This window comes from Bombyx mandarina, chromosome 01 (genome assembly GCF_030267445.1).
Source record: "Bombyx mandarina strain Sakado chromosome 01, ASM3026744v2".
In the NCBI taxonomy this organism is placed as follows: domain Eukaryota; kingdom Metazoa; phylum Arthropoda; class Insecta; order Lepidoptera; family Bombycidae; genus Bombyx; species Bombyx mandarina.
This window is the reverse complement of record NC_143208.1, coordinates 11,497,442-11,512,656: the sequence shown is the minus strand read 5'-3', so window position 1 is coordinate 11,512,656 and position 15,215 is coordinate 11,497,442. Positions and strand designations below refer to the sequence as shown.

Below are 15,215 nucleotides of genomic sequence, written 5' to 3'. Positions count from 1 at the left end.
AAACCAACCAATAGGCAATGAAAATACTCCCTCATATATAAAAATTAGTAGAACCTTTGATAGATGTGATGTACATAGCAGGAAAATTTCACACGGTAACCTGATTTTTATTAATAAGTCCGGTAAATTAATCTTCTTTTAACTATTTTGATTTTTAAAGATTTTAGACTTTTGGATAATATTTTGTCACAGGAGCTCCAAGATAAATTAATGATGTTTTTGTTAGAGCGTACGTACGGTCATTCTTAATTATAATGTAGTATAATTTCAATTATTATTGCCATCGAACATAGATCGACTTTATGTTAGGAACTGTTAAGTTGAAGTTGTTACCGCTACTCGACACCGTATGGTCGTTGCAAAGATGATTAAAAATGTATAACGACCTACGACTTAGAACTATTGGTTTAGTGTATGTAGTTAAGCGAGACCAGTAATTTTCGGTTGTAGTTATAAGCTCTGGTTCGGTGTTGGGTGGTGATGACTTGTAAAAAACAGACGACGGGATCATCTCAAACACTTAGTATACTAATTTACTAGTACTTTGATTAAAAAAAAAAGGGATTTTGTGACCTGGTAACTAAGACCTTTAGGTCAAGTTTTATTTTAATTTATATTCTTATTTTTATGAAAAATTATATATGAAGCGAAATGAGATGATATGGAATGGAATATAATCTCAGTAAAATGGTGGTCATTTCTTTTCTTTCTGGTCGTTCCCTCAATGCTGAGGATCGTGACTGTATGTCAATCTTCTCCACTCGGTCCGGTTCTGCGCCATATGTACCGCTCCCCATATCTGGCCTCCAATCACCTCCCTGAGTTGGTCAACCCATCTAGCTGGCGCTCTTCCTCTAGCGCGCTTCCCCTCCATCTGTCCGAGAATTGTGAGTTTCTCCAGGCTGTGCAATGAGGATCGCATTATGTGCCCAAAGAAACTCCGGATCCTTTCCTGGCACATAGTCAGCAGGCGCTTGGTGACCTTCAACTCTTCGAGGATGGAGACATTGGTTCTCATAGCTGTCCATTTACTGAGACTTTTTCAGTGAACTTTTTGGAGGATCCCGAAAAGTTACGTTCAACGACTTCGTTTCATTTTCCCATATTTGTGCACTTTCACAGATACTAAACAGTTAATAAACCACCGTTATTACACAATTAAACCTGAAGAAACACTAAATAGACAAAATAAAACAAATCACACAACTTCACTCCTCGCGTTCCCGCCAAAAAGTCCAGTACTTTGATAAAAGTCAGTTAGTGCAGACTCAAAATGTCTTGTTATTTAACATGTCGGGGGATGAAAAGCTTTTTGGTTTTAGCGACATTTATCTTTGTAATTAAAGGTACGTTTTATTTGGTATTAATACCAATAATTCGATGTTTTTAATTGAACTTCAACAAAGGTTACCACATTTAAATAGCTGAACAAGTTTTTTTGTAGTTATATTTTTTCAAAAAGCTTAAATTTTAAATGGATCTCCTGTAAAGTTGCAAAAATGTCGCTTAAACCAAATAGCCTTTCGTCTCTCGATTCGTAACATCTATCTATTGCAATGCGAGCTCTAGTTATCTGGTATCGAAATAAAAAATACAGTTTTGTGTGTGTTTAATATTTCATTTACGGTTTCTTATGCCGTTTAGGCTGTTTCTGTATACCTTTAGATAGAAATTGCCGATAGAATTCAACGGTGATGCATTAAAACGACTAATACAGTCGATTGCGGTGAACTATGTTTTAAATCAAATAGTAAAATTGAATAGGTGATGAGCCCTTCAAAACTTCAGTTTTTGGCTTTAAATCTTTTGGTAAAAGTTGTAATATATGGCGGAGACAAGATCGCCCTAATTCCCTTACCATTGAAGTAACGTTCGTAATGTTATTTATAAAGAGTGCTTTTGTTGTTTTCAGAAATCGAGATCCGGTTCCAGTGTCACGTGCGTCGAGGTTCCCTAGACTTCAGAGAAGAGACAACATACGAGCTGATACAATTCAACGGACATTTCAGTACGTTTTTTTCGTTTTTTTTATCACAATCAATTTTTTTGAAATATTTTAATTCCATAGATGGATGAACAAGCTCACAGCCCAACTGGTGTTAAGTGGTTACCGGAGCCCATAGATATTTACAACGTAAATGCGCCACTCACCTTGAGATGTAAGTTCTAAGGTCTCAGTATTGTCACAACAGCTGCTCCACCCTTCAAACCGAAGCGCATTACTGCTTCACGGCAGAAATAGGCAGGGCGGTGGTACCTACCCGTGCGGACTCACAAGAGGTCCTACCACCAGTAAAATGCAGCGGTACGCTTTAAACTAATTGCAATTTGTACACTATCGTTTTTTTTTTAACTGGGGCCTTAAGTTCTTACAAGATTTCCATTGAATGATCCACTAAGCCACTAAGCCAACGGATGCCTCACTCTTCAAATCAAAACGCATAACTGCCTCACGGCAGAAATAGGCAGGGTGATTGTATCTACCCGTGCGGATTCACAAGAGGTCCTACCACCAGTAATTACGCAAATTATAATTTTGAGGTTTTGATTTTTATTACACGATGTTATTCCTTCACCGTGGAAGTCAATCGTGAACATTTGTTAAATACGAACGATTCGAACATCGTTACATCGATAGATACGAATGCTCCGAATGTCTTATCCTTTAGGCCACGACGACTTAAATGCCTAAAATTCACAATTCAACCGCGAAGTTGCAATGTTTTCTGTACGCGGACTGACGAGCTTACAATCAACCTGGCGCAGATTGGCTACCCGACCTCATACACATCACAATCGCCACTCGCTTCGAAATACAGTCGAAGTGTATGTGCAATCGTCTATATAACTCATTTCTTTATCGATAATAATTTATGTTACATAAATATTACAACACACACCGAACAGAGGCAAGCCAGATACTAAACAGAAAAACCTAACGATTAAATACTAGCTATTGCAACGAAAATCGCATATAATCTGTAATTGTACTCAGTTAATAACGAAAAAAAAACAGACTTTTTGGCGGGAACGCGAGGAGTGAAGTTGTGTGATTTGTATTTTGTCTACTTAGTGTTTCTTCAGGTTTAATTGTGTAATAACGGTGGTTTATTAACTGTTTAGTATCTGTGAAAGTGCATAAATATGGGAAAATGAAACGAAGTCGTTGAACGTAACTTTTCGGGATCCTCCAAAAAGTTCACTGAAAAAGTCTCAGTAAATGACCACCATTTTACTGAGATTATACTTCATCCTATATATATCATCTCATCTCATTTCATGTCGTTTCCATTTCATTTCATGCCATGTTTCATAATAATCAACTTCAAAATTCAAATTCAAAATTCATTTCATTTCATAACATCATTTTTCATATAAAAAAAGTTATCATTAAAATAAAACTTGACCTAAAGGTCTTAATTACCAGGTCATAAAATCCCTTAAAAAAAATAACAAAAAATACAGACACTTCAAATAATTATTGTAGTCTTCGTTTAATTAAATTGGTTTAGATTGATTGCGTACTTTAAAATAATATTATGTAATCAATATTTTGTCCATAGGGGCTAATATGGATCACGATGATAACGATGATTCGTCCGGATATCAACAAGATCCTGATTCAAGGTGAGATGAAATTTAACTTGTATTTTTTTCCCAATTAAAACCTCTTTTTCTTTTGTTTAGTCGATCGTGATCACTGACACGTCAACATTTTATGTGTTAAATTTTCTTTTAACTTAGTTAATTTAACTTGTTTTAGTAAATGTGAAAATTAATGTTTTGTTTAGTTGCTATCGACGTTGTTATCTGTAAAAAAAAATTTTAAAATGTAGATTATCCCGTAATGGGTTTATCAAGTCGAAACGTGGCTATAGTATCAGCAATGTAGATCATTAGTACCTAATTACTAGTTTCAGACAAAATTAATTGTTTCAACTGTTCGTTGACAACCCTGAATCTAAACCACTAAAGTACCTTTAGACCGTATGTTGAGTTGAATACGTTGGAACGAGATATATAAAAATAAATTCGTTCAATTCGCACGGATAGGTACCACCACCCTGCCTGTTTCTCTCGTGAAGCAGTAATGCGTTTCAATTTGAAGGGTGAGACAGCCGTTGTGCTGTAAAACCTGAAACAGAACTCATATCTCAAGGTGGTTAGTGGCATTTACGTTGTTGAAGTCTATGGGTCCGGTAACCATTTAATACCAGGCTGTGAGCTCGTCCAACCAATTAAAAATGTATATAATAATAATTATATATTTTTCTAATATATGAGGTTCTTTGTATAAAACATAAATCAATGGTTGACAGAAGAATAGTTTTTGTTTTCGCCAAATTTTCGTTATGGCCAAGTACACTTTATTCACAAAAATGTTTACTTGAGAACTTGTTTTATCGTATTGATTATTCTAAATGAATACAGTTTTCGGCTTGATATAATGTTCTAATTCAGTTTAATTTTTTAATGTATCAATATCATAAGAAGAGGAATTGTCAATTTTAATATAAATACAACTATACAAAACACAACTTTTTTTTTATTACTTAGATGGGTGGACGAGCTCACAGTCCACCTGGTGTTAAGTGGTTACTGGAGCCCATAGAATTCCACAACCTAAATGCACCACCCAACCCGAGACAAGTTCTAAGGTCTCAAGTATAGTTACAACGGCTGCCCCACCCTTCAAACCAAAACACATTACTGCTTCACGGTAGAAATAGATAGACTACTTTACTGATACTATACTGATACCGCAACACTCCTAGGGTTAGTGTAAGCTGCGTCGCGCGCCTTTTTCAAGGCGTAGTCTCCTGTGAGATATTGGGGGAGGTGAATGACCTCGGCCCTTCTCTTCTCCCCTTCTTCCTCTCAGGAGGCGCCGGAGTCCGACATAACCCGGTCCGTTACCCCCCTCGACCGAGAATCCGTAAATGGGATATATCCGTAAACCTGGGATTCCTCAGCGTTAAAAAAAACAAAAAGAAGGGGTAGTGTAAGGAAATTCTCTAAGGTTGAGCCCGTGTGCTGTTCTAACTAAAATCTTTAACTAATAATAACTTTAGGTTGCTGTTCGTTTGCACCGGTCGTCTGTTCACACCTCATTTGATACGCGACGTAACTTTGGTCGACTCGAACCGCAGCGAGTTCACTTCCCGGCACAGCCTCGAATGGAAGTTCCTGTTTCTGGATCACCGCGCTCCTCCGATCATCGGCTATCTGCCGTTCGAAGTGCTCGGAACTTCTGGATACGATTACTATCATTTCGACGATCTGGAAAAGGTTGTGACCTGTCACGAGGCATGTGAGTATAGTTGGGCATCTCTAGTACTTTTGTGTGGCTGTTTTTTTTTTTTTTAGGAAAAGAAAGAGTAGCAGGATAAACGTTCGGAAATTAGGGAACTGATAAATTTTGTTTTAGAGTTGAAACTAAATATAAAATTTTTTTCAATGCAACAAAAAAAAAATTTGATCGCATTAATAAAAAAATATATGTAAAAAGCTAAGAACAAGCTCTGTTAGTTAATGACTTGCAGACTGAGGTTGGTAGGAGGACAAGGTAGTTTGTTGTTGTCACCGTACTAAGTTTCACAGCAGGTCGTCAGAACGGGTCACGATTCCGATCTGATTGTAGACGCACTCATGAAGCAGCTATTCGTGAGCTATTAAGGCTCACAGCCAATACGGTCCCTCGGGCAGTTGTCAGCAAACCTTCCCCTCCTGAACTCTTAAATTCGCCAATAAGCGACAACATACCTGGAACACCCGTGATTCGTTCATAAACAAAAGAAAATATTTAACTGGTGGTGTTTATAAGGCAACGTGAAAATTACACACAAATGTGTTATATAACTTTGCTTGTCTCTCCGCTTATAATAGCCATAATTTTGAAAAAAATATTTTCCTAGACTCATTTATTGAAGTAGTATGTGTTATACCTTATATCACTGCTATAAGCATAGACGAAGCTAATTATACTTTGTATGCTGAAATCGGTTGAATGAATTAGGCTTTAAAGCGTGCCAAAAAATCACATACACCCGAAAAACATGATGCTCCTTCTGCAGTCCTTGTGAGTCATTCGTAAATGTCGTTTGAGTTTTTTTTTAATTGCTTAGATGGGTGGACGAGCTCACAGCCCACCTGGTGTTAAGTGGTTACTGGAGCCCATAGACATCTACAACTTAAATGCGCCACCCACCTTGAGATATAAGTTCTAAGATCTCATTATAGTTACAGCGGCTGCCCTATCCTTCAGACCGAAACGCATTACTGCCTCACGGCAGAAATAGGCAGGGCGGTGGTACCTACCAGCGCGGACTCACAAGAGGTCCTACCACCAGTTCTCTTAGTTATGTACATTATCGGTAATAGAGTACTAAAATACACGCCGTTCGAAAATGCCACAATTAATTAAATATATTTAATTTGATACATTGATTAAGTTTAGAACCACTGCCATTGTGTATATATTGTCTTTGGTCGTGAATTACCACAATCTAAATGCAACTTAAGCAACTAGATAAAGACTTCCACATCGTATGATAAGACTTTAAGATGAGTGGCGGCATTCTAATTGCGATGTCCATATTCTCTTATAAACACTTAACACCAGGTGAGCTGTAAGAAACGATATCATCACCATTAAAAAATAAATTATTATAACTAAGCAATTTTAGCAGACTGGTCAATACCTCAATTAACACGTTTGTTGTATGTAATGTTTATACATAATTATCTCTGTTGTTGTTATGTATATACAAAATATCCAAAAGGTTTTTGACATTAGATTGGGTATCGATAAACAAATATGCTAAGAAACAAAGTGTAAATACATACGACAAGATTGTTACAGCCGGTCGGTTTTTAGGTCAATATAACGTACAGAGTAATTGAACCCATAGCTTAGCCTTCGTTTCTTTACCACTATGATGTGAAAGGCACTTAAATAAAAACTTGGGTGGTTCTCACCCCGCCATGGCGTTGCCGTTGTCATTGTGCAGCAGTAACTATTTAAAATCAATTTGTATCGTCGCCTCATGTATCTTTGAGAGTGCTGTATTAAAATTACCATCGAGTGGTTTTCGTTTACGGTAAGTTTAAGTTGTAAATACTCGTGTCAAAATCCAGTTTGAGGTACCTCCAGTTATCTCTTTGATCTCATCTACCTAACGGCTCTTTTGCCTTTAGTGTCTCTGGGAAAGAATGTGATAGATTTGATTCATTTCGGTTTTTCGAAAAGCGAAATACGACGAGCAAAATTTAGTGAGCAAATTCTAATTTACGCAAACGCTTTGACTAGACTCTTCTCCGTGCGGAAACTACTGATGCGTTATCTAAAACGTAGATTTTTCATCATTAAGGTATTAGGTATTCGGTATTCGGTAGGCAGCGGCTTGGCTCTGCCCCTGGCATTGCTGAAGTCCATGGGCGACGGTAACCACTCACCATCATGTGGGCCGTATGCCCGTCTGCCTACAAAGGCAATAAAAAAAAAAAAAAAATTAAAAGACCTTCTTAAATTATAACTTTGAATAACGCAACATTTTGCAATTCTGGTCTCATTCTCTCTTGTTCAACGCTTTGCTGACTGCCCCCCCAAAAGGTGACGGCTTGCAGAACTGAAATGACTAAAATATTAAGTAAATTTTGCATATCGGCGCTTGAAAGGCAAACGTGACTAAGCGACAATGCGTGAACTTTACAGTAGACTAATTAAAAGTTGAAATACCTGAAAAAAAATCTAGTTTAACGAATCTAGCTGTAGGATTGAAATGATTTTAATAGACCTAGAAATATATATTTTTTTGCACATCGAATATGGTTATTGCCTATCATTTATGTACAAAGCAGTTATTGTCGCTCAGTCACGTTAGCCTTTCAAGCGTCGATATGTATTTATTGGGGTCGTAGTGATTATCTCTAAATCAACGTAATTACGAAAAATATTTTAATATCGCTGTTAAATTCTTACAATATATTCGTACTGCCTATTGATTATTTATAGGTATAATATAAAAGTTTAATCGTGCGTTAATACTATACTTGACCTAAAAACTAACATCGAACTGCAGAATAGCAGAAATTATTGCTTTGTATTGAAGTCCTACGATATTCCACAAATGTGGTATTTGTTGAATGCCAGTAATTTGTTTCGAAACTTAATTACCTCTTTAGTATTAATTCGTATTATTATGCAAGTAAACATGCATTCATAGAAAAAGTAATTGCGACATTGGTTTACTGTATAGTAACATTAATTTTTTGTTAGTCCCAGGCACCATTATTATTGCCAAAATTGGATACTTTTCATAATATAAAGTGTGTTTAAATAGCTCGACAATGTTCCATGTGTAGCGATAACACGACACTGGCAGAAATTGCTGAAAGTATCGGCAGATCGCCATAAAAAAAAAATTGTTTTCTGTTTCGGAGTAACTAACTCTCATAATTCACGAATGATTACGTATATACAGGTAACCCTTAAAAGGTCGTAAAACGAAAAAAAATGTAAAGGTCGTAAGACATGAGATCGAAATCTCATACGTATTATATTAAATCTCATACTGTAGACTAGTTGAAGTCATTTTTTATTGGTAATTTTTTTTTTTTCTATGAACCTAAATGTGCACCCTCGGTATCGGTTCATTCCAACCAGCGAAGTGCTAATTTTTCAAAGTCATTCTTGACGCAATAGAACCAATGTTGTTGTGATACTAAAATTTAAAACCACTGCTAACTCTGTCGTAAATTGAGGATCGTCAGCTTCCACGATCGCCTTTAATTCGTCATTGTTGGCTTAAGTTTTCGTGCGAATACGGGTTTCATCAATTTCAATTGAGCAGTATTTTAAAACGGCAATTTCATAGGCAGATACATATTACGAGTATAAAGGATGTAAGAATCTCTAGGGTTCAAATATCACATAAATGTATTTTTGATTTATGTATGTTTCTACTGGTACATGATAATTATTCCGGGTTCGACGAATAATGTCAGTCGGAAGAGAATATTGAAAACATATTATGCTGTCAACAAGATCTCTTTAAACCAGAAACATGTCAATGCTCTCTCTCCGGTGAATGTTCTAGATAAATTTTGATGTTTGCAATACAAATTCATGACTGTTGCACGTCACACCATAATAATATGCCGTTTGATGAATATATTTCATATTAATTTATGTTACAATAAATTGTTGGGTCAAACAAATTCTTACCGTCCATTGTTGCTGTATGATTGATAGTTTTTATGTCGTTATATATTTTATAACTCAGATTTATACCTTTAAAATTAGTTCCGTTCCTTATTTATAATAGAGCTTTGACATGGCTGAGGATATTAAGTATTGTGATATTGAAACCTCAAGGTTCCACCATCATCGTTTTGACTATTTCTGCCGCAAAACAGCGTAAAAAAAACTAAAAAAAAATATCATCCTACTGTCGGATTAGCATTGGCTTAATCGTATTATTTGTTTAACAGAAATATGTTTACTTTAAAAAGTGTAGGAACAATAATAGGAATTTAATGATTCGAAATCTTTAATTTATAATTAATAAAACATTACTTTATGATATAAGATTGTATAAAGTAATTACGCTAAACAAATAAACCGGTCTCTACTGACCGTCAAGTGATAACAGAACAACTTCATTGACCACCGTTTCCCATTTATTATTACGAATACGTATATTATGTTAAACAACACCAGCTCCCCAGAAAATAATCTAATTTAGATGTATATATTTGTTTCCAGTGATGCAGAAAGGTGAACTCACATCCTGCTACTATCGATTCCTGACGAAAGGTCAACAGTGGATTTGGCTTCAGACTCGTTTCTACATCACTTATCATCAATGGAACTCGAAACCGGAGTTTGTCGTATGCACTCATCGAGTTGTTAGGTAAGTTTCGCAATTTACGTACTCAACCCGCTAAATTGTAATTTGCGTAATTACTGGTATTAGGGCCTCTTGTGAGTCCGCACGGGTAGGTACCACCGCCCCGCCTATTTCTGCCGTGAAGCAGTAATGCGTTTAAGGTGGGTGGCGCATTTACGTTGTAGATGTCTATGGGCTCCAGTAACCATTTAACGCCAGGTGGGCTGTGAGCTCGTCCACCCATCTACACAAAAAATAATAATAAAAAAATCATGTATGTGCATACACTTATCTAAGAGCTCTCTAAAGTTATTATTTCAGCTATATTAGGTACTATACCGTCCTAATTTGATAGTCATTAAATATTGCATTATTGTGCCACGCTGTCATATTGACAGCAAATAAAATATTACTCTGTCAGGAAAGTACCGGTAAAAAGATTAACCATACACAAAATGTTAGTGATTCATCCAAATTTATTTCCTTCAGAAACGATACATTTACGCCAACGAATAATCCAATCCCCAAAATATTTTGAAACTTTATCCGAAATTGAGTTTAGTTCTCGCCGCGATTTCTCCTTTATGTCTTCTATAGAATAAAAACGAGTGCCACGCAGTGTAATTTGAATTTAGGAAAAAGAAATAATTCGACTAGAGTATATCATCCGGTCGTTCCATACTCGAATGATTATTTAAATGCTGTGTACGACTCGTAAGCCACACACAGTTTAGCGGCTATCTTTCTCAAACTTGAATGAGGATTTTTAGTAACTATTTCTTTCAAACTTGCGATGTTAACTTCAGTTATAGGCGTTGATAGCTTACCAGAGCGAGGAAAATATTTGATCACATCTCGAGCGCTTTTGAACATTTCATATCACACGTAAACACGTGTTTTTGATAAAGTCGATTCACCGTAAGCCTTCTTTAAAAGTTTTCAGTGACTCCGAAAATAGAAATTTCATTGGCGATGCAAAATTTAAGACAAACTCATTATTTTATGTTTTTGTCCATTATGAAATTTCCTAGAGTACAGTTGTATGGCTAGAGGTACAACCAGGCGGAAGCCTACTGTAATATGCTCTCCTCAAACCCGGTGTTTAAAGAAAGACTTCTCATAAGTTAACGCCACGAAGTAAAGCTTATTTCAAAATTTCATAGTATGTCATGGATATATCCTCAACATGATAGGAAATGCAGGAGAGGATGAAAAGTAATAGTGATGTGAAGATCTATTGACTGGTCCATTTCTCTTTAGACCAAACACTAAAAACAAAAAAAAAACATTTTTACTATTAGGTATTTGTCATAGAGAGAACTAATGCTAGATATGTTTTATTTGAAGACTGTTAAAAACTCAACAAAGACGGTATAAGATAGACAAAACGTATCTGTGTATTTGTAACTACATATATGAATTTCAATGAGTATTGAGAAACGTTGCCTTTTTTTCTCCGTACATTTAGTATTCTAATTTCTGTGGATTATGTAAACAGTCAACTGTATTTATTACACTAAGAATATGCCGTAACACGAAGACAGATATTCCAGAAACAAAATACGATTTGTGCGTAGAGAATCATATGTACTGGGCTCGGTATTGTTGACACTAAAAACTATTGTTCTTACTGATGATTAGTTGTGAGCGATCGAATTTGTATGTACAATTAATTTTAGTTATATATTCACGCATTGCGAACACGGCTTACGTATATAAATTAAATGTAGACTAGTGGTCCCGCAGTAGTCGAAATTCGACTATAATTAACTAAAATTATAAGTTTTAACATTATTAAGGTTCTATTGTCAAAGACTATTATTATACTTCTATAATCACAGATTTCGACTACACTATAGACAAATCAATATAAAGACAAACAATATTAACATATTCTCAATTTGATCACAGACTATAAGCAATAACAAAAATTTGACAATAAACAAAGGGATAACAAAAATTTGACAAAAACAAAAGGTATGTGTGTGTTGTGTCAAATACATGGTAGTGTGTGTAATATTTTTATGTATAATTTTTATATTGATCTAATGTATTATTAATGCATAATTTTTAAAAAATATTAGCATTCTGCACTCCTTGTCTATATTCTCTATAAGTGTGGAAAATTTCTTACTTCTCCGTCCGCGCAATTTTCATAAAAAGGGTTACAAATTTTTTTGCTTCACGTATTAATATACAGATATGTCTATTACGTCAAAACTTATAAAAACTAAAGTGAATGTAAATATAAATTATTATATTAAATAAGAACTGACCCGGCAAACGTCGTTTTGCCATATAAATTATTTCTAGGAAAGACAAATAACCTAGATACCGACTGCAGCGCTCTCTGCCGGGCTGATTTGTGAATCTAAACCATCCAGGGTGCCATCCAAATGCATACAAAATAAAAGCATTCAAATCGGTCCAGCCGTTTAGGGAGGAGTTTGGTGACAAACACACGCACAGAAGAAATATATATATATAAAGATATAATATATAAATTTATAATCTTTAGGTTGTGCGCATTACTTTATTAAGCTAGGTAAAAATTGTCGCAATTCATACTAGAATTTCAATCCGACTACACAACTTGCGTAAAGGTTTTCAAGTGTATGTAAACTATGTAAGTACATTCCTGTAATCCTTTGGCGCGTTCTGCAACCTAAACTTTTTGATAGAATTCTTAGGTTGGCGGGCGTAGTTGAAATAGCTTCTTAGGCTATCAACAAATAGTTAGGGGAAAAAATGACGGATTTTCAACATTTATTTCTTTGCTTGTACATATGATTATTTTTCATTAACCGACTTTCAAAAAGGATGATGTTCTCAATTCGACTGTATTTGTTTTATATGTTAGGTCACATATTTTCCAGAAGAACTGATTAATCTATCTATTTGAAAGCTGGTGTTTCTCACGTGGTCTCATTTAAATTTTATCAAGATCTGGCCAGTAGTCTGAGTATGTTTATTAATAGATATTTAATTGATTTCGACTGCATTGATGATGTTCTCGTTTTATTCTGCTGACGTCGATTTTATTGTTATTTTTTTTTTGTATATTCAATTTTTAGTTCGTATTTTCAGTGCAGTAGAGTTCATTTTATGATAATTATTTTTCTCCTGATTCCTAACGGTTATCATACATAGCTCATACGTTTTAGTGGAATTCGAGTTACTGTTTACTTTATGGTATAAAAATAAGCGTCTGCTATTCTCTGGCTCTTAAACTATTTCTTCGCGTACAGGGTTGATTAGGTACCTACGTGAAATAAGGAGAAACACATTATCCCTTTAGTCTATATCTAAGGACAGACTTATTGGAGTCAAAATTAATTTTATGTTTGGTTTTAACTTGTGTGTCAAAGAATAAGTTAGTATTAAATAAAATGTGTATTTTTTTAACAAAAACAAAATAATGCTGATTAAAAGAGCGTTTCGATTCCATTATTAGTCGAGGGTGACTACGTAATATGCAGTACATTTCCACTATTGGCCATGCAATGTTTTGTTATCTAAACGTGCACAATTTATAGTTGAGCACGCCTGTGTTCTAAAAACTTGTATTCTCGCTTACAGTAAATGCCATTCAAATTTCACGCGACGCTCCGTTAAGTAGCCGTTGCTCTTATATGTTTATTTGCGTGTCGATTGAATAAACAAAAACAAAAAAAACATAATCAAGTTTTTAGTTTCGTAATGTCGGTCAAATCACAAAAACCCCTCATCTGTGACCTAAATGAATCTACAAAGGCTTGCTGGTAAAACAAAATTAATTAATTACATTATCAGGACACATTTTTTTTTTTTGTAAATATATTTTTTTTTACTAAATTTCGGTTTTCATTTTGGTATTATTTTAGCAATGCTGACATCGCCAAAAACACCAAGCAAGAAAGCGCCGAACCTGACAATGTGAGTGAAGCGGACGCCAGCCACGGGACTATAAAGGATGCACCTTCAGAAGACAATAATCTGATGGTCATGTCGCCATCGTACATGTCCGACGCTAGTGACGCCTTCACAAACTCCTATCACAGGACGTCTCAGGTAATTTTTTTATATATTTTTTACCATCCGAGGCGGAACGTCTTCGCGACCCGGGCGTGACCATTGACGACGAACCTGTCGGCGTTAAGCCAGTGTTTACACACATAAGGTCTTCTACAATCAAAATACAATACAATTCTATAAAACTTTAACATTACTATTTTATTACAAAAAGCTACGTTTTAGTTCTTACACAATTAGCCATTTTGTGATGGTTATAGCAACTACAACTTCTTTTATACAAACAAATGTAATTACTTTGAAACAATTCACAAAATATAGCTTAATATTCACAATACATATTTTAGTGATTTTTACATGACTGACCTTTAATTTATTTTACATGAATTACTTTTAAGTAATATTAACTAACATTGTTATTATCCAGCCTAATAATAGATGGCGCCAACAACATGATTGCATAACAATTACAATACATAATTAAATTATTACTGTTAATTATAATATAAATTATTATTAATATTTATGGTTTATTCATATTAATTATTTATACGGTAATTTGTGTTTTTAAATAATAATATAAACATTAAACAAATATTCTGAACATTTTCACATCAAAACAGTGTCTGCTAATTATTAAATATGGTACAATAACAGTTTCATCTTGCTAATAATAAATAAATATTAACATAGAATAAACTAAACTATATATTATTATGTTAATTATTGCCAATAGTGGCGTTTGCTCCCATAAACCCATTGATTAAAGATGTTACCAGAAAGGGCTTTAAAGCATCGAGATTTATATTTCGTAATTGGAGAGAATTAAAAAAGCCAAGCTCCGCAGTTACAATATATGGCCCTCTCGTGCGTGGTACTTTGTTATAATGGTGTGTTGTTTGAAACTTGTGGAACGTTTTCTCTGGTACATTCTCTTAACTCTAAATGGGTGGGTAGGTTTTTGAATAAATTGATCCATGGCATATGTAATATATCTATATGTCCCTAAGTATTTTCCAAGAAGGAAGAAATTTAAACTGTCAAAAGACAACTCGCTCCCTAAAATCTAAGTTTTAACTTTTCTTTGAACAAAATCTTTTGAGATTGTTAATGTTTATAACAGCAAGTCGATGGTAGCTCGGAACTGTACGATTGCACTGATTGAAATATAAGCCATGAAATAGTTTTTTTTTTTTGTAATTATTTGGAAATATCCGGTGTGGATTATGTCCTAACGAAATAAAAATTAATTTATAAATTTAGTGAGCCTCGAAGGCTTAAAGTGATTCGTAATATTAATCCAATCATACGTAG

At 34.8% G+C, this 15,215-nt stretch overlaps 1 protein-coding gene across 2 annotated transcripts in view; it reads left to right on the top strand.

The window, feature by feature from the left end:
- Clk (circadian locomoter output cycles kaput protein Clock) overlaps positions 1 to 15,215 on the top strand; it is a 39,051-nt gene that overhangs the window by 12,609 nt on the left and 11,227 nt on the right. For both annotated transcript variants that reach the window (XM_089730214.1, XM_089730209.1), the window contains exons 5-9: positions 1,913 to 2,008; positions 3,564 to 3,627; positions 5,073 to 5,311; positions 9,767 to 9,914; positions 13,754 to 13,940. In XM_089730214.1, the coding sequence (XP_089586340.1) occupies positions 1,913 to 2,008; positions 3,564 to 3,627; positions 5,073 to 5,311; positions 9,767 to 9,914; positions 13,754 to 13,940 (734 nt within the window). The remainder of the gene's footprint in view (positions 1 to 1,912; positions 2,009 to 3,563; positions 3,628 to 5,072; positions 5,312 to 9,766; positions 9,915 to 13,753; positions 13,941 to 15,215) is intronic.